Raw genomic sequence first — 23,362 nt, forward strand, 5'->3', positions numbered from 1 at the left:
TACAGATGTCTCCTTTGTGTGTTCCCCACCCCCCATTGACCCTCTCTTCCCAACACCTGCCTCTCCCAAGGCTTTACCACACTATTGTCTGTGTCCATGGGCTGTGCATATATGCATAGAAGTTCCCCAGTTAATCTTTCCCCCTCCCCCACCTTCCCTCTGAAATTCATCAGTTTGTTCCATGGTTCTATGTCTCTGGATCTATTTTGTTAGAACTTATTGGGGTGGCATTGGTTAATAAAGGTACATAGGTTTCAAGTGCACAATTCTATATTACATGATCTCTATATTGTATTGTGTGCTTACCACCTCAAGTCAAGTCTCCTTCCATTACCATTTTTACCCCTCTTTTACCTCCCCCACTCTTTCCCTCTGGTAATCACCATACTGTAGTCATGATTTTTAATAAATATTTTTTTATTGATTTCAGAGAGGAAGGGAGAGGGAGAGAGAGATAGAAACATCAATGATGAAAGAGAATCACTGATCAGCTGCCTTCTGCACGCCCCCTAATGGGGATGGAGCCTGCAACCTGGGCATGCACCCTGACCAGGAATCAAACCATGACTTCCTGGTTCATAGGTCAATGTTCAACCACAGAGCCATGCCAGCTGGGTTGTAGTCATGATTTTTAAAAATTTAATTTGAAACTCTTTATAGGTGCTTCAAAACACTTTCTCCATCCCATAGAACCAGAGCTTCTACTCGGGTTAAGAGCATGGTTGCTGTTGAAGACAAGATCCTGCAGTCTTCTAGTTTCACCCTTGAGTTAGAAGAGCTTGTCTCAGATCAATAGGAGGCCAAGAATGGTGGGTACCATGACCATGAGCCACACTGGGATCCAAGCTACTCCAGAGGATCGGGCTGAAAAGGCAAGAAAACCCCAAATACTTAGGTGTATGATTACTGCATTGAGAAAGGGTGGCGGTGTGGACATTGTCATGAGAGCAGGAAAGTGTATTTCCTCCCTGAATCCAGTCTCATTGTGCCTGAGATATCCTCGCCCCAGACTGGCTCAGTCTCCCCAGATTAAAGTATAAAGAGTGCAGAAACCCATTAACTATTACTGGCTCAGCTGAGTCCTGTGCTTGCATGTCTGTGGGCCTGGGAAAGAATCACTTTCCTCCACCAGACAGCATTGAGTAGGGCAGAGCTCCAGGTATAGACAGATGACCATTTAATGCTATGCACAGATAACCTTAGGAAAGGAAGGACTATTTCCTGTTTCTCCACCTCATTAACCATTTGTACCAACTAGAAGGAAAAAAGGGGGGGGAGGGAGAAACAGGGAGGGAAGGGAATAAAAACAGAGGAGGAGAGGAGACAGCCAGGAGGAGAAGGAAGGAAGTACAAAATAATAAGGGAAAGACAATGAGTGATAAAATAGGGAAGGGAGATTAGGAATGCTTTTCTAGGATAATTTGGGCAGCTAAAAAGTGACAAGATAGGTTTAACCCTTCCAAAAACTTTATGTATTATTGTTTTCATCCTTGCTGCAAATGAGCAGTCACCCTCTTTTTTTCCTTTTCTTTTCTTTTTTAATTTAATAAATCTTTATTGTTCAGATTATTACAATTGTTCCTTTTTTTCCCCCCATAGCTCCCCTCCACCCAATTCCCACCCCACCCTCTGCCCTTATCGCCCCCCCGCCCCCGTCCTCATCCATAGGTGTACGGTTTTTGTCCAGTCTCTTCCCGCACCCCCCACACCTCTTTCCCCCTGAGAATTGTCAGTCCACTCCCTTTCTATGCCCCTGATTCTATTATATTCACCAGTTTATTCTGTTCCTCAGATTTTTTATTCACTTGATTTTTAGATTCACTTGTTGATAGACATGTATTTGTTGTTCATAAGTTTTATCTTTACCTTTTTCTTCTTCTTCCTCTTCTTCTTAAAGAATACCTTTCAGCATTTCATATAATACTGGTTTGGTGGTGATGAACTCCTTTAGCTTTTTCTTATCTGTGAAGCTCTTTATCTGACCTTCAATTCTGAATGATAGCTTTGCTGGGTAGAGTAATCTTGGTTGTAGGTTCTTGCTCTTCATCACTTTGAATATTTCTTGCCACTCCCGTCTGGCCTGCATAGTTTCTGTTGAGAAATCAGCTGACAGTCGTATGGGTGCTCCCTTGTAGGTAATTAACTGTTTTTCTCTTGCTGCTTTTAATATTCTCTCTTTGTCTTTTGCTCTTGGCATTTTAATTATGATGTGTCTTGGTGTGGTCCTCTTGGGATTCTTTTTGTTTGGGGTTCTGTGCGCTTCCTGGACTTGTAAGTCTATTTCTTTCACCAGGTGGGGGAAGTTTTTGGTCATTATTTCTTCAAATAGGTTTTCAGTATCTTGCTCTATCTCTTCTTCTGGCACCCCCATAATTCTGATGTTGGTACGCTTGAGGTTGTCCCAGAGGCTCCTTAACTATCTTCAAATTTTTGGATTCTTTTTTCTTTTCCGGCTGAGTGTTTTTTGCTTCTTTGTATTTCAACTCTTTGACTTGATTCTTGCGTTCCTCTAGTCTGCTGTTAGGTCTCTGTATAATATTTTTTATTTCAGTCAGTGTATGTTTAATTTCTAGTTGGTCCTTTTTCATATCCTCCAGGGTCTTGCTAAATTTATCAGCCTTTTCTAGGAAATTCTTGAAAAACCTTATAATCGTGATTTTGAACTCTATATCCAGTTGTTTGTTTTCCTCCATTTCTTTCATTTGTGATCTGTTTCTTTGTTTCCACATTTTCGCTACTTCCCTGAGTTGGTAGAGTAGCTTTGTGTTCTAGGTGTCCTATACGGCCCAGTGGCTCAGCCTCCCCAGTTACCTGAGGTGGACACTCTTGGTGCACCCCTTTGTGGACTGGGTGCTCAGCCTTGTTGTAGATAAGTCTTGATTGTTGTTGATATCACTGGGAGGAATTGACCTCCAGGCCAATTGGCTGTGAGGATCAGCTGTGTCTACGCTGGGAGAACTTCTGTGCTGGAGACAGCCTTATGAGACAACACTTGCAAAATTGCAAAAGCCTCTGTGCTCAGCTTGGATGGGGCAGAGTTTCAGGGCAGAGTAGACAGCCTTGGTTTCCTGTCAGCCCTGCCCTATGAGGCCCCTGGGTCTCAGTGTCCCTCAGTAATCACTGCAAGCACCTCTGAGAAAAAGCCGCCCTCGAGTTTTGCCTGCTGCCAGACAGTCCAGTTTCTCCCCGACTGAGTCAGGGTTCCCAGAAACTTGCCTGGAACTGGAGTTCAGTGCAGTTGGGAGCTTCCGTCTCCCTCCTGCTTTAGAAAGCCAGCCGCACACTCAGCCGCCCGTGCATTCAGCAGTCAGTCATCACTGCACGTGCGCGCCTCTGGACCTCTGCGTTCCGCAGCTCCCGAGTCTCAGTGTGCTTTCTCTTTTCCTGACAGTCCAGATTCCCCCCCGAATGAGTCTGGTTTCCCAGTGTCTCACCTGGGACTGGAGTTCAGTGCAGTCAGGAGCTTCCTTCTCCCTCCCACTTTAGAAAGCCAGTCACGCACTCAGCCACCCATGCACACAGCCGCCTGTCCTCTCCACGTGCGAGTCTCCGTACCTCAGTCTTTTGCAGCTCCTCTGAGTCTCAATGTGCTTTCCTCTTTTCTTCTAGTTGTAGAATTTCCACTCAGCCAGCTTTCCTGTGGTTCTGGATGGTGTCCATTTTGTCTCTTAGTTGTACTTTTTTTTTTTTTAATTATTATTATTTTAAATATATTTTATTGACATTTTACAGAGAGGAAGGGAGAGGGATAGAGAGCTAGAAACATCGATGAGAGAGAAACATCGATCAGCTGCCTCCTGCACACCTCCCACTGGGGATGTGCCCGCAACCAAGGTACATGCCCTTGACCGGAATTGAACCCGGGACCCTTCAGTCCGCAGGCCGACGCTCTATCCACTGAGCCAAACCGGTTTTGGCAATCTCTTAGTTGTACTTTTGATATTGTTGTGCGAGGCAGCAGTTTAGGTGTTTACCTGTGCCGCCATCTTGGTTTCTCTGATTTCCACCCTCTTTTTATAAAGGACAGAGACTGTGTCTTCCTTTTCCTGGATCTCAGGATAAGGTGTTGACATAAAGGTGTTGCTGGAACTGCCCAGTCAACTTGTGGTCTCAAGGTCAGACACCAAACTTCACATTAAGTCTGAGGTGACAGAAAAGCAGCAAATATGAGGAGACTAGAAGAGATATGACCAGTTAGTTGGGAAGAATAAAGAAGAACATACAGTTTCCATAGTCTACCTGTAGCAGCAGAGATAGAGAAATCAGCACAGATAGGGGGAAAGTAGACTGGGTCCAAGAAGACCATGAAAGAGCAATGTCCTTGGGGGCCATGGTCCCTGATGACTGGGCATGACAGGGATCTCAGGTAAATGTTGGCATCATAGGGATGAGTTATTCTAGAAGGATATGTACACCAGGGTTCAGGGATGTGATTTCAGGGGTGAAGAGAGTAAGATGTGATTTCAGGGGTGAATGCTGGTGATAGCAATCCATGTTTATTAAGGGGACCCCCAAAACCTCGAGTGTCTCCCAACTTGAAGGGATTGCCTAATTTAGCTACCATTCACTGAAGACTTGTCAGGCACTGTGCTAGGTCATTTATATTGTCTCATTCAATCCTTACAACAACACGAGATAAGAACTATTATTCTGTCTGTTATTTAAGAGGAACATGACTTAGAGAAGCTAAGTAACTTGCTTAGTTAGTAAGTGACATTCCCAGAATTAATTCCCAGGTGTCTGACTCCAAAACCCATAGACTTACTACCCAGTGGGTTCTGTGTAGGCTTAGATAGAGATTCAGGAGTGATGCTCAAGTGAGTGAATAGATTCTCCCAGGAGATGGAGGAATCTGAAACATAAAACCCAGAACTTGTCTGCCTAAATTCATCAAGAACACAGCTGGGGAGAGCAGAGGGTCTCTACCTTAGGATAAGGCTCTCACTCCTGTTCACTACTTTTTCTCCCTCATGCTCATCTCTTTGGCCCTTCTTCCGTTGTTGATTTAGACTATCTACCAGAAACCTCTCAATGTGCCTACTCAACAGTGTGTGGCCTACCCTCCCACTTGCCCTGTTCTCTCTGGTCACTCTGATATCTCAGATTGTCCTACAGTTACCCTGGCCTCAGATTCTAGGTCCATGCATTGTTAGAGCAGGCGAGGAGGTGACATCCTGTGCAACTGCCCTTTGCAGATAAGGACACTGATCTCCACAAAAGTGAGGTGAGTTCACTGGAGGTGTTAGCAGAGCCATGGGTAGAACCTGAGTCTCCCAGATGCCTTTGAGATTCTCCATCAAATTCTGTGCCAGGAGAATTGAAAGGGTCCCCACACCTTTCTTCATTCAAGAGAAAACTAATGACCCTGAACCCACCTCAGCTCCCTTGGGAATATTTCTTACCCAGTTTGCAGGGTGAAATGAAGTAGACTGTGTCATTGTTGTAGCTCACAGGATTGCTGACTTCGCATCTGTAAAACTTGGAGGAGTTCTGAGGTATAACGGTGATATTAAGCACACCACTCTGGAGCCGTTCTGAAATGGGTCCTGAGTCCCCATACCAGGTGTAGTTGACAGACTGATTTCCGGCCATACATGACAGGATCAGATAACAGCTGTTGTTCATTTCCTGTGTCTTCTTGATTGTTATGTCAGGCTTAGGTACAGGATCTGAAAATGAGGAGGATGTTATGAGACATTGGATTTATGCATTTGTGGGGCATTTATGCTGGGAAGGTTTAGCCAACGATGTACAAAGGAAGCTAGGAGTGACAAGTGCTGTGGGAATTGGAGTCATAGAGCAGAAGCCCCTCTAGAGGGAACTAGTGAGCAGCTTGGCCCTCTGGGCAGCTTCAGACTGGGAGAGGTTTAGGAGGAGGAGCTATGCACTCAGAAACAAAATGGGTTTATGACCTTCTGTGGGCCAGAAAGAACAGCGGAGTGTTGGCAGACAGATCTGCTAGGGTCAGAGTTGGTATCCCAACTATTTGAACTGCTCAGGGCCCCTTCTCTAGCAATGGCCCTGAGTTGGAAGCTTGATCTGTCTGTCCTTCAAAGACTTTTGGACTCAGATTCAGCAGGAGTCCTGGGGTAAGAGAGTCTGCCCTGAACATGGCAAAGCCCTTTTCTGGACTCTGGTGGAGCTACAGAGAAGAACCTCATGTAACCCCCAGCACCTGTCAGCGGTGACCAGCAGCACTGTGTGTGTTCACTTTGGTATCTCAGTGTCTAGTGCAGTGCCTGCCACATCGCAGGTATTCTAGAAGTATCTAATGAGTAGATGGATGGAGCAGTTGTGAGATAGAAAGGACAAAACAGCTGAAACCGATTTGGCTCAGTGGATAGAGCATCGGCCTGCGGACTGAAGGGTCCCGGGTTCGATTCCGGTCAAGGGCATGTACCTTGGTTGCGGGCACATCCCCAGTGGGAGGTGTGCAGGAGGCAGCTGATGGATGTTTCTCTCTCATTGATGTTTCTAGCTCTCTATCCTTCTCCCTTCCTCTCTGTAAAATATCAATAAAATAGATTATATATAAAAAAAAAACAACAAAAAAAAGAAAGGACAAAACACTAGCTTGGAACTGAGACCAGCCTGGATCCTGTACTTGGCTCTGGTGGAGTGACATTAGGCAAGATAACTGATGCCTTGAATTTCCTCCTCATTTGCAAAATGACATTGTCCATGGGAAGGGGTTTTCTGCAGACTGTGTTATAAGCATGCCGAAGGTCACATCATCACCACAGCTATCGTCCTGCTGCCAGACAGGCGAAAAGGTAATCCTAGCATCTGCTCCTTCCTGTGCTAGGGTCACTTCACTTGAAATTCTCTTGGGGTTTTTTATTCTGGTCAAGGGTAAACCATCTGCAGAGTCAGATGTCACAGGATTTAAATGTGACAGAGAATTGACCCGGTCAGAGTTTGCCTCTGGGTTGTATGTGTGTGGAGGGGCAGAGGGAGCTCTACCAGGCTGGTGGCCTGAACCCTAGACTCATCATCTCTCAGATTGCTCAACTCACCCTGCATGCTTTAGCTGAGCAATTTTCATGCAATTCTTCCACCACTTCTGTGGTCTAGCTTCATGTCTTGAACACCTTCCTCATTTCTCATGGTGAGCAGCACAGCCCTGGGCACTTTGGGGATGGGCTTTATTGAATCAACTGGGGTAATCTGGTTCCAAGATGCCCCCTTTGAGCTACCAGAAATTCCTGGGCTGGACTAAAGGACAATTATTCTTCTAAACACATCCCGAGGGTCTTATCTTCAGGCAGATGGACTGAAGCTAAACTAGATTGTGGATTTTAAAATATTCAGAAATTTTGCAAGCTGGTTGCGAAACCATTAGTAACTTAGAATTGGCTGTGATGGAAGTATTTACCACACAGATTGGTAAATGACACAAATTTGGAGTTGTTTTTTCTAAACACCACTATAAGAGACTTTGAATATTTCCTATTCTCCTGAATTTGTAGGCCATGTGACATGGAAGAAGTGAGCAAGAAGAGGAATCTAGCCTCTTAGAACTGGGACTATCTGGCTGGTGGGACCTAAATATATACAATGCATTTTATTTGCACTATTTTAGCATTTAAAAATTACCCACTTGGATTTTTATAGCATCCTAAAAGGTAGATATAGTTATCCTTATACTACGATGAGGAACTCAAGGCTCTGAGGTGCACACTTCTCTTGGATGTTTGCCCAGACTCTTTTCTCTAACTTCTTACCCCAGAAGGAACCATGTTTCTGCTTTATAACCTAACCCTTTTGGCCATTAATGTTTAGATCAGGTACACATACCTGAACCAAGTTGGGTTAATTAGCCTCTTTCTTTCTCACTCTTCTCTTCTTTATTTATCCATTTTATTTTCTCAGGGAAAAGAGAAAGGAAAGGGTCAGTATATATATTAGAAATGATAGATTGCAAATGGCTAATGCATAGCAAAATCAGCCATCAAATAAGCAGTCCCCAACGATGGGGGGTCACCAAAGCCCAAGGAGGCTCAGTCTCCTGCAGACAAAAATGTGGGGGAGGGACAAAGGAGAGAACAGACAGATACATGCTTTCTTGCCCTCCCTCCCCATAAATTTAAGATTTCACACAAAGCTTTGGTTTCCAGCAGTAAAGATGGAGTTACATTCATCTGTCTCCTTCTAAACTATCTTGTGGCTACTTTGGCATAAGTTTCTTGAACCTGCATAAAATTCCCGAGTGACTTGGATATACATTCATCTTCCCTTTCTTGGTCTCCCAACCCCACTTTCAAAATGGAAGGCCCCCTCATTGCTCCTCTCTACTTGAACATTAGAGATTAAAGTACTCTTGATCCATCTACGTATAGCAATCTAAGTGTTTGGCATTAATCACATATCAAGAAATGGTCTTGACTTAAGAGTATGGGATCAAGGAATGAAGTATTCTTAGCTTCTTCAGGCTTTTTGCATATATATCACTTAAGAGTTGGGGAGCCCAGCCAGTGTGGCTCTGTGGTTGAGTGTTGATTTATGAACCAGGAGGTCATAGTTCCATTCCTGGTCAGGGCACATGCCCGGGTTGTGGGCTCAATCCCCAGTGTGGGGTGTGCAGGAGGCAGCCAATCAGTGATTCTCTTCCATCACTGATGTTTCTATATCTCTCTCCCTCTCCCTTCCTCTCTGAAATCAATAAAAAAATATATATATTTTAAAAAGAGTTGGGGAGACATTAAATGGGGGAGCTATTTTGTGGGGGTGGATAAGAGGAGTCAAGTTTTTAGGACAGAAGATCTGGTCCAAAATAGGAAACAGGGGAAGGAGAATAAAAAGAGAGGATAGTTTATTCAATAACTGGTGTTTAAAAAATTGGACAGATACATGCAAAAGAACTGAAATTAGATCACCTTCTTACATCATACATAAGAATAACCTCAAAATGGATTAAAGACTTAAATGTAAGATTCCAAACCATAAAACTCCTAGAAGAAAACATAGACAAGATTTCAAACATTTCTCTAGCAATATTTTTCCTGACATATCTCCTCAGATAAGGGGAACAACATTAAAATATTAAAAAGTGTGACTATATCAAACTAAAAAGTTTTTCACAGCCAAGGGAAACTATCAACAAAATGACAAGACAACTTACTGAATGGGAGAAGATATTCACCCATGGTACATCTGATAATGAGTAAATATTCAAAATTTCTAAAGAACTCATACAACTCAACACCAGAAAAACAATCTAATTAAAACATGGGCAGAAGATCTGAATAGACACTTCTCCAAAAAGGATATACAGATGGCCAATAGACATATGAAAAGATGCTCAACATCACTAATCATCGGAGAAATACAAATCAAAACCACAATGACATCCCACCTCACACCTGTCAGAAAAGCTATCATCAAATATCAACAAACAACAAGTGTTGGTGAGGATCTAGAGTAAAGAGAACCCTCATGCACTATTGGTAGGAATGCAGACCAATGCAAACACTATAGAAAACAGTATGACCCTAACCGGTTTGGCTCAGTGGATAGAGCGTCGGCCTGCGGACTCAAGGGTCTCAGGTTCGATTCCAGTCAAGGGCATGTACCTTGGTTGCAGGCACATCCCCAGTAGGGGGTATGCAGGAGGCAGCTGATCGATGTTTCTCTCTCATCAATGTTTCTAACTCTCTATCCCTCTCCCTTCCTCTCTGTAAAAAATCAATAAAAATATTTTTTAAAAAATTAAGCCCTGGCCTGTGTTTCTCAGTGGTTAGAACATCAGCCCGCACACCAAAGGGTCTTGGGTTAGATTCCCAGTCAAAGGCACATACTTGGGTTGGAGGTTTCATCCCCCCACCACCATCAAGGTGCATGCAGGAGGCAACCAATCGATGTGTCTCTCTCACATCAGTCTCTCTCTCTCTCTCTCTCCTCTCCACTCACTAAAAATCAATGGAAAAAAATATCCAGAGGTTAGAATAAATAAATAAATAAATATTGGAGAAGAAACCTGAAAGTGGCCCTGGCCGCTGTGGCTCAATTGATTGAGCATAGTCCCATGCACCAAAAGGTCACTGGTTGGATTCCCAATGGAGGCACATGTAGGAGGGAGTCCAATCAATGTTTCTCTCTCACATCAGTGTTTCTCTCTCTCCCTTTCTCTCTCTCTCTGTCTAAAAAAAAACAAAACAATAAAACACCTGAAAGTTTAAAAAGTAGAAGAAAAAAAAAGTTGAAGTGCATAAGATAGGTCATCCACACACAGCTTGTGCAGTTGGCAATCTGGAAAAGTGGGACACAAGGAGCAGTTTTCCAAGGGACCAAATAAATAAAATGGTATTGGCCCAGAATGGGGATGGGAGTGAGCTTAGGAATAGCTGGTCTGCAACTGGTTTCCCAACCACCCCTTTGCCTATCATCACAACCCATTGCCTGGGACAGTTCTCAGAACCCTATCCCAAGAGTGGGTTATGAAGAGAAAGGAAAAACCCTGCCTTACCTGAGATGCCCTCCCACAGGATGCAGTACTTTGTGGGTTGGGTCTATCAGTCTGGTCTCATGCTTAATCTGTTTCACTCTGGCACAAGAAATAGTATTATTACATATCCTTCTTTAAAAGAAAAACGACTTCCCTATCCAGGTCACTTCCCAAGCTGGAGCTTGTGGGGCTGAAGACTCAGATAGAGCATATAGGGAGGGATGCCCCCAAAGCCCTCACATGCATTTGGATAGAGAGTGGTTGGAGTTCCTTTGCCCCCGCCTCCCTGCCTACCCTCCAAGATGAAGAGGGGGTGATGCTGTGGACTCCAGACTGAGATACATAGCAGTGCCAGCTGCCCCCTACCCATCCTGTTTCCACTTTCTCCATTCCACCTGCTCTTTGACACTTCCTGATCACAAAAGGATACCCCATGCACACTGTGGCGCAATGCTGGGCCTCTGGGAACCGATTAGAGCTACGGATCTCTTTCTCTTCCTCCTGTACGTAGGCTGGCTTTCCCTGTGAGCTGGGGGCCTGCTGGGCCTTCAGTGGACAGGAGGCCACCATATGGCCGATGCTCTGGCAGAAGTGGCCCATTGTGGGCTGGGGTGGCAGCTTACATTCCTTGGCATGACGGTCTAGACCTCCACAGTTGGAGCACCTGTCCCTTTGACCTGCACTTCTGCATGTTCTGCCCTCTTGGCCCCCTCTCACTCCCAATACAGGACACCCCTCCAGAGCTGGTGACTCAGATTCCAGGCAGAAGTAAGTTGGTGGACTTCCTTTTTTATTTAAAAAAATATATACCTTTAGAGAGAGGAAGGAAGAGAGAAAGTGAAACATTGATGTGAAAGAAGAACATCAACTAGTTACCTCATATATGCACCCTGACCCCTAACCTAGGTATGTGCCCCGATGGGGAATCGAACCTGCCACCACATGGTGTACAGGATGACACTCCAACCAGCTGAGCCACACTGGCCAGAGCCTTTGGTGGACTTCTTAAAGGTGAACTCCACTGCCTCACCCTCCTTCATGCTCCAAAAGCCCTCCATGTGCAGCTTATTCTGCAAACTGCTGGTTTAACACAGAGCCCATTGTAGTTGGCCACGCCCTAGTTCCTGGGCCTGTCAGGTCAGGGAGCTGCTGGCCCCAGAGAAGTCCAAAGGCAAAGGGGTGGTTTGGAGAAGAAGCTGCTACCTCTTCCCCAGCACAACCAGTTTTTCTCCCTTGAGATTGAAACTGAAAGATACAAAAGTCTAGACTTTGAGAGATAAGTCATGTAAATGGCAGGAATCCACAGGCCTAGTCCACAGATTCCTGCGGCTGGGGACTCTGGACTGGCCCTAGTCCTCAGTCTTCCTCCCCTTCAGCCCTTCTTGAATCTTCCAAAGTCCTTCAATTAATTTAAATAATCCTAGTTCCTTAAATAATTTCTCATATTTTGCTAAAGGTACATCAAATTGGTTTCTCTTACGTGCCATTGTGGACAGAAAAAAAAGACCACATACTAACATCATTAGCTCAGAGGAGGCCTGTAGGGGGGTTTTGCAAACTCAAAGACCTAAAGGAACCACAAAGGATGGTCTGAAATTAAAACTTTAACTAAAAGCAGTTTATGGTGGGTAGTCACATTCTGATAAAGGTCAATATTTACCATAACTGAGTCTATTGTCTTTTTGCATCTACGATAACATATCATTGGAATGTCAAAGTAATTTCCCTTTTTCCAGACCCCTCAGAGCACAGGCACTGCTCTGCGGAGATCACAAATCCCCTCATTGTCACTGAGTTAATTGTTGACTGTTAACTATCCTGCACCCACCTAAGTAAAAGAAGTATGTGTCTATCATTTTACTTTTTATCCAATCCCAGAGGCTTCCCCGCTGTGCTTTCTCCCACGGCGATAATCTATCACCAGTGGAGTTCATGTGACCCACTTACGTCTCCTCCTTTGATTGTAATGTATAAAACAAGGTGAAAACTGCCATTCTCTGGATTATTATCTCAATACCTTGGGTTTCTGCTTCCTGGCAATTGTCGACAATTTGGCTCAAATAAACTCACAAAAATTCTTTACAGGTCTGAATGCTTTTTTACATTAACACCATCAAAAGAAATTTACCTAATATGGGCACAGCAATGTTAAAATCTTTCTCCAAGGTCACATAATTAGTAAGTGGCCAGAGTTTTTAACCCAGGAATGTCTGATTCCATGTATAATGTCCTAGTCTTTATTCCAAGTATACTGGTTAAGCTGGAGCTGTGAGGAGCTGTTGGCCCTTACATTCAGAAAGATTAAAAACTCTCCTTAATATCCTGCTCCATCCTTTATCTCTTCTATCTTTTTCCTTAAGTCTGATAAAGTCTTTGTTCAAATATATTGTTAAGATGAGCTCAGAACTTATCTCAGGAGAAAATCAAGAGAATAGAGAGGAAACCACCTCTATTGTTTTTCTTCTCTTCAAACCTTAGACCCATTAACATCAGAAGAGGTGTTAAATGTCCCAAGGCTATCAGTTTGGGCTCTGCCAGCCCGGGCTCACTCCCAAGGAGAATTGGCTTCAGGAGAAATAAATTAAGCCTGTCCTGGGGTTTTTCTCTCCTCGTCCCAAGAGAGCCCCCATGATTACCAGGAAGCTCCCACTGGTCCATCCAGGGGCCCAGAATGGGGACTTGCCCTTGGGTTCCCCAAACTCACCAAACACTTTCAATGGGATGCTCCATCCCTCTTCAAACCCAGACTTCAACAACACCTTCAGCATGTAGATGCTGCTGTCTTCTTCCTGGACATTATAGATGTGGAGTGTGCCATCTTGAAGACCAAGTGTGACCCTGTCCTTAAACTTAGTTTTGAAGTAGTGAGGATTAGGCTGGTTGGTCTCCCATTCTAAAATTTTCCGGTCGGTGGTGTAAAACCAGACGAGACGTTGGTAGTTCTCAGGCAAATTGGAGATTCGAAGACTCACATTGCTGCCAGAGAGTGCGAATTTTGGATCTGCTAATTGACCTGCCAATGAGACAGAATGAGACCCAACTTAGAGAAGGCAGAGATGCCTGGACTGGTAGGTCAGGGAAGAAGGAAGGAATTTCTGCTTGCAGCCATGACTATAGTCTTTATCAGAGGGCCTGGATCCCTCCCTGATCAGGAATTCAATGAAAGTTGGAGATTGGGAAGTGGGCTTGGGGACAGGAAATGTTGTTTATAATCCATCCAGTTCTGCCTCAGACGATATAGAAAAAGGACACTGAGTAGACCCAGCCCAGTAGATTTTTCAAATAAAATAATGACAAGCCATCTCCTCTCTGGGCTTGTGTTCCCTACTGGTTTGATTAGTTTCCCAGCAGTAGGTGTGGAGAGAAACAAGGTTTAAAGTGGATGGGAGACAGAGCTAATTAGTGGCAAAGTATAATAAAAGCATGAACACATTTCAGTACCAAAACTTTATGCTATTTTTCTGGCTTTAGTAATACTGATAGTACTTGTAAGCTTTTTAAAACTTGTGATACACTGGGATTTATTTTTCTTTTTTTTTCTTTTTTTCTTTTTTTTTTAAAAAGTGGCGTTAAGTCCAGTTAGTTGCCTGGAAGAGATAGACATCTACAGACTTTTGTTTTTTTTTAATATATTTTATTGATTTTTTACAGAGAGGAAGGGAGAGGGATAGAAAGTTAGAAACATCGATGAGAGAGAAACATCTATCAGCTGCCTCCTGCACACACCCCACTGGGGATGTGCCCGCAACCAAGGTACATGCCCTTGACCGGAATCGAACCCAGGACCCTTCAGTCCACAGGCCGACGCTCTATCCACTGAGCCAAACCAGTTTCGGCTTTTCTTATTCTAACTAAATTTATTTTTAGTCTTATTTGTACATACAGTTTTGTTCTTTCTTTCATGGGGATACCCCAAATTGTATAAGCCTCAGCTATAAAAACTCAGGTTTGGTTAAGTTGTAGAAAGAAAAAATGATACCTACAAGATGCAAGGTAAAGGAGGTCTGTTGACTCTTTTTGTAGGTGGGGAGAACTGAATTCTATACATATATGCATTCACTGACTTCATTGCATATACAGCAGTGGTCCCATCTACATATATAAAAGCCTAATATGCAAATTGTCCCCTCAGGCAGGAGTTCAACCAACTGGGAGCTCAACCGCTCGCTATGATGTGTGCTGACCAACAAGGGGTGGCGTGGAATGAAGGAAGGCCCTGGTTGGCAGCTGGCAGCTGCTAGGGACCCTACCTGTGCATGAGTTTTCGTGCACCAGGCCTCTAGTAAGATTATAATGGGAAAAATTTCTATCGACTAGTGAGACATAGCCATCTTAATGTTGTAGTACAACCCATTACTCACATGTTTGTGGTGATGCTGATGTAAACATGCCTACTGCTATGCCAGGTGTATGAAAGTATAGCACATACAGATATTCACAGTACATGATTCTTGAGAATAATAATAAATGAAGATTACTTGTTTATGTATTATTATACCATATTTTTATCATTATTTTATCATGTCCTCTCTCTACTTATAAAAAGTCTCCTGTAGCCCTAGCTGGTTTGGCTCAGTGAAAAGAGTGTCAGCTTGTGAACTAAAGGGTCCTGGGTTTGATTCCAGTCAAGGGCATGTGCCTTTGTTGCAGGCCCAATCCCTGGCCCTGGTCAGGGTGTGTGCGAAGGCAATCAATCCATGTGTCTATCTCACATCGATGTTTCTCTCTCTCTGTCTCTCTTTCTCCCTTCCACTCTCTCTAAAAAAATCAATGGAAAAATATCCTCAGGTGAGGATTAACAAAAAAAAAAAGTTTCCTGTGAAACAATATGCTGTGTTATACTTGCAGCAGCCTCATATCATATATCTTGATGGCATCATATTATTTTGTGCTTAATTGAATATCATGTTGTTTTATAAATTTAGTGTAGCCTAATGGTACAGTTTTTATAAAGTCTACAGTAGTATGCAGTAATGTCCTAGGCCTTCACATTCACTTAACTACTCACTCACTGACTCACCCAGAGCAGCGTGCAGTCCTGCAAGCTTCATTCATGGCAACTGCCCTAGACAGGTGTACCATTTTCTATCTTTTATACCATATTTTTGCTCTACCTTTTCTATATTTAGATATGTTTCAGTACAGTAACATGCTGGACAGGTTTGTGGCCTAAGAGCAATAGGCTATGCCATTTAGGTTTGTGTAAGTGCACTCCATGATGTTCACACAATGATGAAGTTGCCTAATGACACATCTCAACATGTAGCACATGACTGTATAGGCTGAGAAAGAGCAGTAGAAAAAGCTAATGGTAGAGGAAAGGGAGAATAAAACTTATGTTACTCTGATCTCATATACCATCTCACACAAAACACGGAATCATATTGTTCAACATCATATATATGTGTGTGTGTATGTATATGTATACTAGAGGCCCGGTGCATGAAATTCATGCACAAGTGGGGTCCCTAGGCCTGGCCGGCAATCTAAGCTGATCAGGTTTCCAGCTTCCCTGCCTCCTCCTTCCCTCGCTGCCCACATGCCACCACCCGGCACGGTTCCCCATCCCAGCCCAGGGTCTGGCCCCAATCAGGTGATCGGGACCTGTTGGCCTGGGGGAGTGACTGGGAAGTTGGCCGGCAGGCCCCATCTGCAATCGGGGCCTGTGGGCTGGGGCAGCTCCTGCATTGAGCGTCTGCTCCCTGGTGGTCAGTGCGCATCATAGCAACTGGTCATTCCAGTTGTTCTGGTTGTTCTATCGTAACAGTTGCTTAGGCTTTTATATATAAAGATATATATGTATATCTATTTACCTGCTCATTTTCCACGTCTATCATTTCCAAAAGCATTCTCCTCAATGGCTAAAAGAAAATAATGCTTGTGTCCCAGGGCTTTCAAGTTTCTATTTATTAATCTTTCCAGCTATCCAACTATCCATTCAACAAACATTCATTAGACACTTAGCCTGTGCCTGAGGCATATGCAGATACACCCAAGCATTCATTTTACAGTGCTTCTGATTGATCCATTTTATACTTTATAATCTCTGTGAAATAATCAATTCAGTCCACGCAACAGTATTTGAACAACCACTATGTTCCTTGCACTGTGTTAGGCTCTGACATCAGCAATGCAGACATGATCTGTGGCTTCTTAGAGCACACAGCCTAGCAAGACATTCTCTAGAGCAGTGGTCGGGAAACTGTGGCTCGCGAGCCACATGCGGCTCTTTGGCCCCTTGAGTTTTTAGCAAAGGCCAGCTTAGGAGTACCCTAATTAAGTTAATAACAATGTACCTACCTATATAGTTTAAGTTTAAAAAATTTGGCTCTCAAAAGAAATTTCAATCATTGTACTGTTGATATTTGGCTCTGTTGATTAATGAGTTTGCCGACCACTGCTCTAGAGGATCTTAAAATCATTAGACATATACTCTAGACTTGTTTTCATTCTATTAGTTGTATCCAGGTGGACTAATAGTAGTGGTGACAGTAGATAGCCTGGATCAGTGTTTTTCAAGCTTGGCACTACTTACTTTTTGGTCTAGACAATTCTTTGATTGTCTGTTCATGTGCATTGTAGGATGCTTAGCAGCATCCCTGACCTCTGCCCACCAATGCCACCAGCACCTCTCCAGTTGTGACATCAAAAGTATCTCCAAACACTTCAAAATGTCTCCTGGTAGTGGTGGGGACCATCCCCACCCCCACTCTGGTTGAAAACTGTCCTAAGTCATCCTTGCAGATGCTCCAACAAGTCTCAGACATATGCTCAGAAAGATAGCACAACCCACTATTCACCACTTCTTTATTTCTCAGTAAAGTCAGAGCCAACCACTAGGATGGCCTTTTTGGAATCATTACACATAGGTGATAAAGGAAAGATATGACATCCTGTGTATACCTATATCTTAGCATTCATTATATTGAAACTAGAGGCCCAATGCACAAAATTTGTGCAAAGTAGGCCTTCCTTCCCCTGGCTGCCGGCACTGACTACCCTCTGGCACCCAGGACCCAGGCTTCCCTCGCAGCCCCGGCTTCATCCAGAAGGTCATTCAGAAGGACATCTGGTCTAATTAGCATATTATGCTTCTATTATTATAGATAATCTGTTTAATGTATACTCCTTGTCTCTGTCACTAGATTATAATGTCCTAAGGACAAAAAATGAGTCCTATGAGTCTCTTTCATTTTCCATTATAGTATGAGTAGAGGTCTGGTGCACGAATTTGTGCACAGGTGGGGTCCCTTGGGGTGGCCTGTGGGGATCGGGCCAAAACCCACAGTCCAATGCCGCCTGCAGCTCCTACCTGCCACTTCTGCTCATCCCGGCCCCACTGCACCTGCCTCAGACTCGCACCCAATCAGTACCGATTGGGAGAGGCTCGTGCCGCTGCAGCAGTGCTTGCCAGCTGTGAGCCCTGCATCTGGCACCCTCCTGAGGGGAGTGGCCTGTGGGATCTGGCTGAAACCAGCTCTCCAACATACCCTGAGGGGTCCCGGATTGCAAGAGGGCACAGGCCAGGCCAAGGGACCCCACTGGTGCACAATCAGGGCTGGAGAGGGACACGGGAGGTTGGCCAGCCAGGGAGGGACCACGGGAAGGCTCCAGGGTGTGTCTGGCTCATCTCGCTCAGTCCTGATCAGCTGGACCCCAGCAGCAAGCTAACTTACCAGTTGGAGCGTCTACCCCCTGGTGGTCAGTGCACATCGTAGTGCTGAGCAGCCTTAGCATATCATTAGCATATTATGCTTTGATTGGTTGAATGGTTGACTGGTCACCAGACTACCGGACGCTTAGCATATTCAGCTTCTATTATATAGGATGGTTAAGAGTATGTTTTCTGGAATCAGACTGCCTTGGTTCAAAACCTCTCTCTACCACTTGCTAGCTGTGTGACCTTGAGCATGTTACCTCTCCTCTCTGCTTTTGTTTTAGTACTTATCTCATAGAGTCTGTGATGGTTAATTTTACATGACAACTTGACTGTGCTAAAGGGTGCTCAGATAGCTGGTAAAACATTATTTCTGGATGTGTCTGTGAGGGTGTTTCTGGATGAGATTAGCATATGAATTGGTAGACTGAGTAAAGAAGATCATCCTCACCAATGTGGGTGAGCATCCAACCCTTTGAAGGCCCAAATAGAACAAAAATGAAGAGGAAGGGTGAATTTGCTCTCTGCTTGAGTTGGAACATCCATCTTCTTCTAGCCTTGGACATTAGTGCTTCTAGTTCTTGGGCCTTCAGACTTGGACTGGGACTTACACCATTGTCCTCAGTCCTGTGGATTTGGACTGAAACTACGCTACTAGTTTTCCTGACTTCCATTTTACAGATGACTGATCATAAGACTTCTCTATAAAGAGACGTACATTATATGGGTTATGCTTATATACCATAAGATGGTTATGCCATAATTGCATGAGCCAATTCCTCATAATAAATATCTTTCTATATATGTATACATATATCCTATTGGTTCTGTTTCTCTGAATAACCCTAATTAATAGAATTATACAAATAAAAATGTTTAGAATATAATTTAATGAATACAAATAATCACTTAAAACAAATAAAGTACTTAGACTAATACTTGGAAGATTAGTGAGAATTCAATAAATATCATGCTTTATTGTTGTTTTATTATAATTGCCTATATTTTTATATTCATAACACCAAACACTATGCCTGTTATTGAGCTGTTTAAGAATTGCTTGTTAAACTTATTTTATTGTATCAAAACAGCAGTAAAATAAGGACTAGATTCATGATATAATTTTTAGAAATGAATGCCTATATGTAAATGTGAAAGAGTAAAGAATATAGAAGGGACCTAAAATCCAAAGAATAATAGCAATTCCTGAAGAAGCCTTCACTTGCAGCCTAATGGTCTAAAAGTAAAAGATACCAGTATGGCCCAGCCTGGTGTGGCTCCGTTGGCTGAGCATCATCCATGCACCAAAAGGTCTCCAGTTTGATTCCCAGTCAGGGCACATGCCTGAGTTGCAGGTTAGATCCCCAGTAGGGGGCATGCAAGAGCAGTCAATTCATGTTTCTCTCTCCCTCTCCTTTCCTCTCTCTCTAAAATCAATAACACATATATATTTTTAAAAAGGTATCAGTATGCATAAGAGAAGACACAAAACTAGGTCACTGGTTTAGGACATGTGATTCTAAGAAAAAGAGATACCAGCACCACTGTAAGACCAGAGCACTTCCCTGAGGATTTCTTGAGGAAGGAGGAATGAGGATGAGTCCACTGAGAAATGAAGAATACAAACTAGATAGACTCAAGTCATAATCCAGACCCAGTTATAATTTGCATCCTTTTTCCTTGTGATAATGGAGTCCACTTTATAAAAACAATAAGATCTTGTTTGGTAAGGGTATCTCCAACATGCTCAAGAGAACTTCGGACTGAAGTGTGAGAGGGAAATGTATAACAGACACATAGTCACTAAGATGGTGAGTTTCTCACAAAGACCATATCCTACTCAATTTTAAATGCCCACAATACTTGGCTCACATCTGGTGTTTAGTATAAAACGAATGAATGAATGAATGAATGAGACAAGATGTGTACATAAGTGTTCCTAGTCTCCTCTTTATGACTTCCTACTAGTCAAAAATATTTCTATTTTACTTTCCACTTAGTTTTTTCCTCTTGCTTACTCCTTGAGATTAGTTTGAACTGAATTGGCAGAGAGGAAGGGATGAGTTAAATAAACAAGAGCCACTTGGGTTTGTTTAGGAAATAGGGGTGCTACAGCAAGAAGGCTCAAAAAAGTAAGGATCTCTGAGAACAGGTGGATGGGATGCTTTGAGAAGACTGAAGAGGAGGTTGTAGAAAGTGTTGCTATAGCTTATAAATTAGATTCCCTTTAACATCTCTTGAGAGACTGCAAATAGAAATTTGAGTTACTATTTAATTACTTATGACCAATGAACTGTGTGTTTTTATTTAACAAAAAAGTAGTATTTTATTTTTAATATATTTTTATTGTTGACAGTATTACAGATGTCCCCTGTTTGCCCCCCTCCATCCAGCCCCTACCCCACCCCAGGCCTTCATCATACTATTGTCTGTGTCCATGGGCTATGCATATCCTATCTAATAAAAGAGTAATATGCAAATTAACCATCACTCTGTTACACCCACAGGCCACGCCCACCAGCTAATCAGGAGCGAATATGCAAATTAACCCGACCAAGATGGCTGTGGCCACAGAGAGAGCAAGAGGGAGGCTTGGGTTTCCCCGGCGATGGAGGAAGCCAAGCTTTCCACACAGCCTGGCCAGCCCAGGCCTCCACTCCAGGCTACAAAGTTTCAATTATAGAAGATACATAAATCCAAACAGAAATGGCTGCTGCCACCGAGCGAGCAGGAGGCTTGGCTCCACTCCAGGCTACAAAGTTTCAATTGTAGAAGATAAATAAATCTCAGATACCAGGGCCTCCGCTTGGGTCGCCAGGGGGCGTGGCCGGCCTGCAAACCACCACAGGCCCCTCGCCCAGGCTGCCCACACCCAAGGGAACCCCCAACCTAATCCGGGACACCTTCAGCAGAAACCATCTGGCCTCCACCCATGCACCAGGCCTCTATCCTATCTAATAAAAGAGTAATATGCAGATTGACCATCACTCCAACACACAAGATGGCTGCCCCCATGTGATCAAAGATCCTGCCCTCATGTGGACACAAGATGGCCACCATAAGATGGCCAGCAGGGAAGGGCAGTTGGGAGGGACCAGGCCTGCAAGGGAGGGCAGTTGTGGGCAATCAAGCCTGCAGGAGTGGGCAGTTTGGGGTGACCAGGCTGGCAGAGGAGGGAAGTTGGGGATGACCAGGCCTGTAGGGAAGGGCAGTTGGGGGGAACCCAGGCCTCCAGGGGAGGGCAGTTAGGGGCAAACAGGCCGGCAGGGGAGCAGTTAGGCATCAATCAGGCTGGCAGGGGAGTGGTTAGGGGGTGATCAGGCTGGCAGGCAGAAGTGTTTAGGGGCAATCAGGAAGGCAGGCAGGCAAGCAGTTGGGAGCCAGCAGTCCTGGATTGTGAGAGGGATGTCCGACTGCCTGGTGGGATCGGGCCTAAACGGGCAGTCAGACATCCCTTGAGGGGTCCCAGATTGGAGAGGGTGCAGGCTGGGCTGAGGGACACCCCCCTCACCCCACCCCCCGTGCAGGAATTTCATGCACCGGGCCTCTAGTAAGTATATAAGTTATTTGGGTAATCTCTTTCTGCTCACCACTACCCCTCCCCTCTGATGTTTGTCAGTCTGTTCCATGCCTTCATGCCTCTGGACCTATTTTGTTGGTCAGTTTATTTTGTTTACTAGATTCTGCAAATAAGTGAGATCATGTGATATTTGTCTTTCTCTAACTGGCTTATTTCATTTAACATCATAATCTCCAGTTCCATCCATGCAGTCTCAAAGGGTAAAAGATCCTTCTTTCTTACTGCTGCATAGTATTCCATTGTGTAAATGTACCACAGTTTTTTTATCCACTCATCTGCTGATGGGCACTTGGGCAAACCCAGCAGCCTCAGATGAGCCAAGACACATGCTTAAAAATATCAAAGGAGCCCTTCCCAGTTTGGCTCAGTGGATAGAGTGTCAGCCAGCAGACTGAAGGGTCTTGGGTTCAATTCCTGGTCAAGGGCATGTACCTCAGTTGCAGGCATGCAGGAGGAAACCATTAGGTGTGTCTCACATCAATGTTGCTCTCTGTCTGTCTCTCCCCCTCCCTTCCACTCTTTCTAAAAGTCAATGGAAAAGTATCCTCGGGTAAGGATTAACAACAATAACAAACAAACAAAAAGCATAGCCAAGGAGCCTGGCCAGTGTGGCTCAGTGGTTGACAGTCAACCTGTGAATCAGGAGGTCACTGTTTGATTTCCAGTCAGGGTACATGCCCGGGTTGTGGGCTCAATCCCCAATAGGCAGCCAATCAATGATTTTCTCTCATCATTGTGTTTCTAGTTCTCCCTCTTTCTTCTTCTCTGAAATCAGAAAAATATATATATTTAATAGCAAAGGAATTTAAGTGATTTTTATTGCAAAATATCTAATAAATGAGTGGCCTGGAAAAGCAACATAAACCTGAAGATAGAAACACTAGAAATAAGGGTTGATTGACCATAAAAGAAGGAAAGAAAAGCATTCTAGTTTTCTAAAAGAATTCTATAATCCGCCCTAACTGGTTTGGCTCAGTGGATAGAGCATCGGCCCGCGGACTCAGGGGTCCCAGGTTCGATTCCGGTCAAGGGCATGTACCTTGGTTGCAGGCACATACCCAGTAGGGAGTGTGCAGGAGGCAGCTGATCGATGTTTCTCTCTCTCATCGATGTTTCTAACTCTCTCTCCCTCTCCCTTCCTCTCTGTAAAAAAAAAAAAAAAAATCAATAAAAAAAAATTTTTTTTAAAAGAATTCTATAATCCATTCACAAATTGAAGAAGAAAGATAGATTAATTTTACTAATAGAGATTGCAAAATTAATGCAGATAAATTGTAATACAATTTGGGGCATCAAGGTATTAGTTTAGTCAGCTAATGGAGGATTGTCTAATAAATTCAGATAGATTGATATTTACTTATATAGAGTATATTTATGTATTTTTCCATTTTTAAAGTAAATTGACAAAATATTAATTTGCCTTCCTACCAATTCCTTATTTTAAAAGGTAGGAGGTAATATGCATCACCCATGGACACAGACAATGGTGTGGTGAAGACCTGGGGCAGGGGGCAGGTGTAGTCTATAAGGGGTCAATGGGGAAAAAGAGGGATCATCTGCAATACTTTCAACAATGAAGATACACTTTTTAAAAATATATATATTTTATTGATATTTTACAGAGAGGAAGGGAGAGGGATAGAGAGCTAGAAACATCGAGGAGAGAGAAACATCTGCCTCC

General features: G+C 43.7%; 1 protein-coding gene across 1 annotated transcript in view; it reads right to left on the minus strand.

The window, feature by feature from the left end:
• Positions 1-404: 404 nt before the first annotated feature.
• CD48 (CD48 molecule) overlaps positions 405-23,362 on the minus strand; it is a 67,776-nt gene continuing 44,818 nt past the window's right edge. Inside the window, exons 3-5 of the mRNA XM_080648291.1 lie at positions 13,149-13,457; positions 5,403-5,669; positions 405-864 (exon numbers count right to left, since the gene is read on the minus strand). Coding sequence (XP_080504417.1) covers positions 785-864; positions 5,403-5,669; positions 13,149-13,457 — 656 coding nt within the window. The 3' untranslated portion in view covers positions 405-784. The remainder of the gene's footprint in view (positions 865-5,402; positions 5,670-13,148; positions 13,458-23,362) is intronic.

The sequence above is a fragment of the Plecotus auritus genome (genome assembly GCF_963455305.1).
Source record: "Plecotus auritus genome assembly, chromosome: 12".
Classification (NCBI taxonomy): domain Eukaryota; kingdom Metazoa; phylum Chordata; class Mammalia; order Chiroptera; family Vespertilionidae; genus Plecotus; species Plecotus auritus.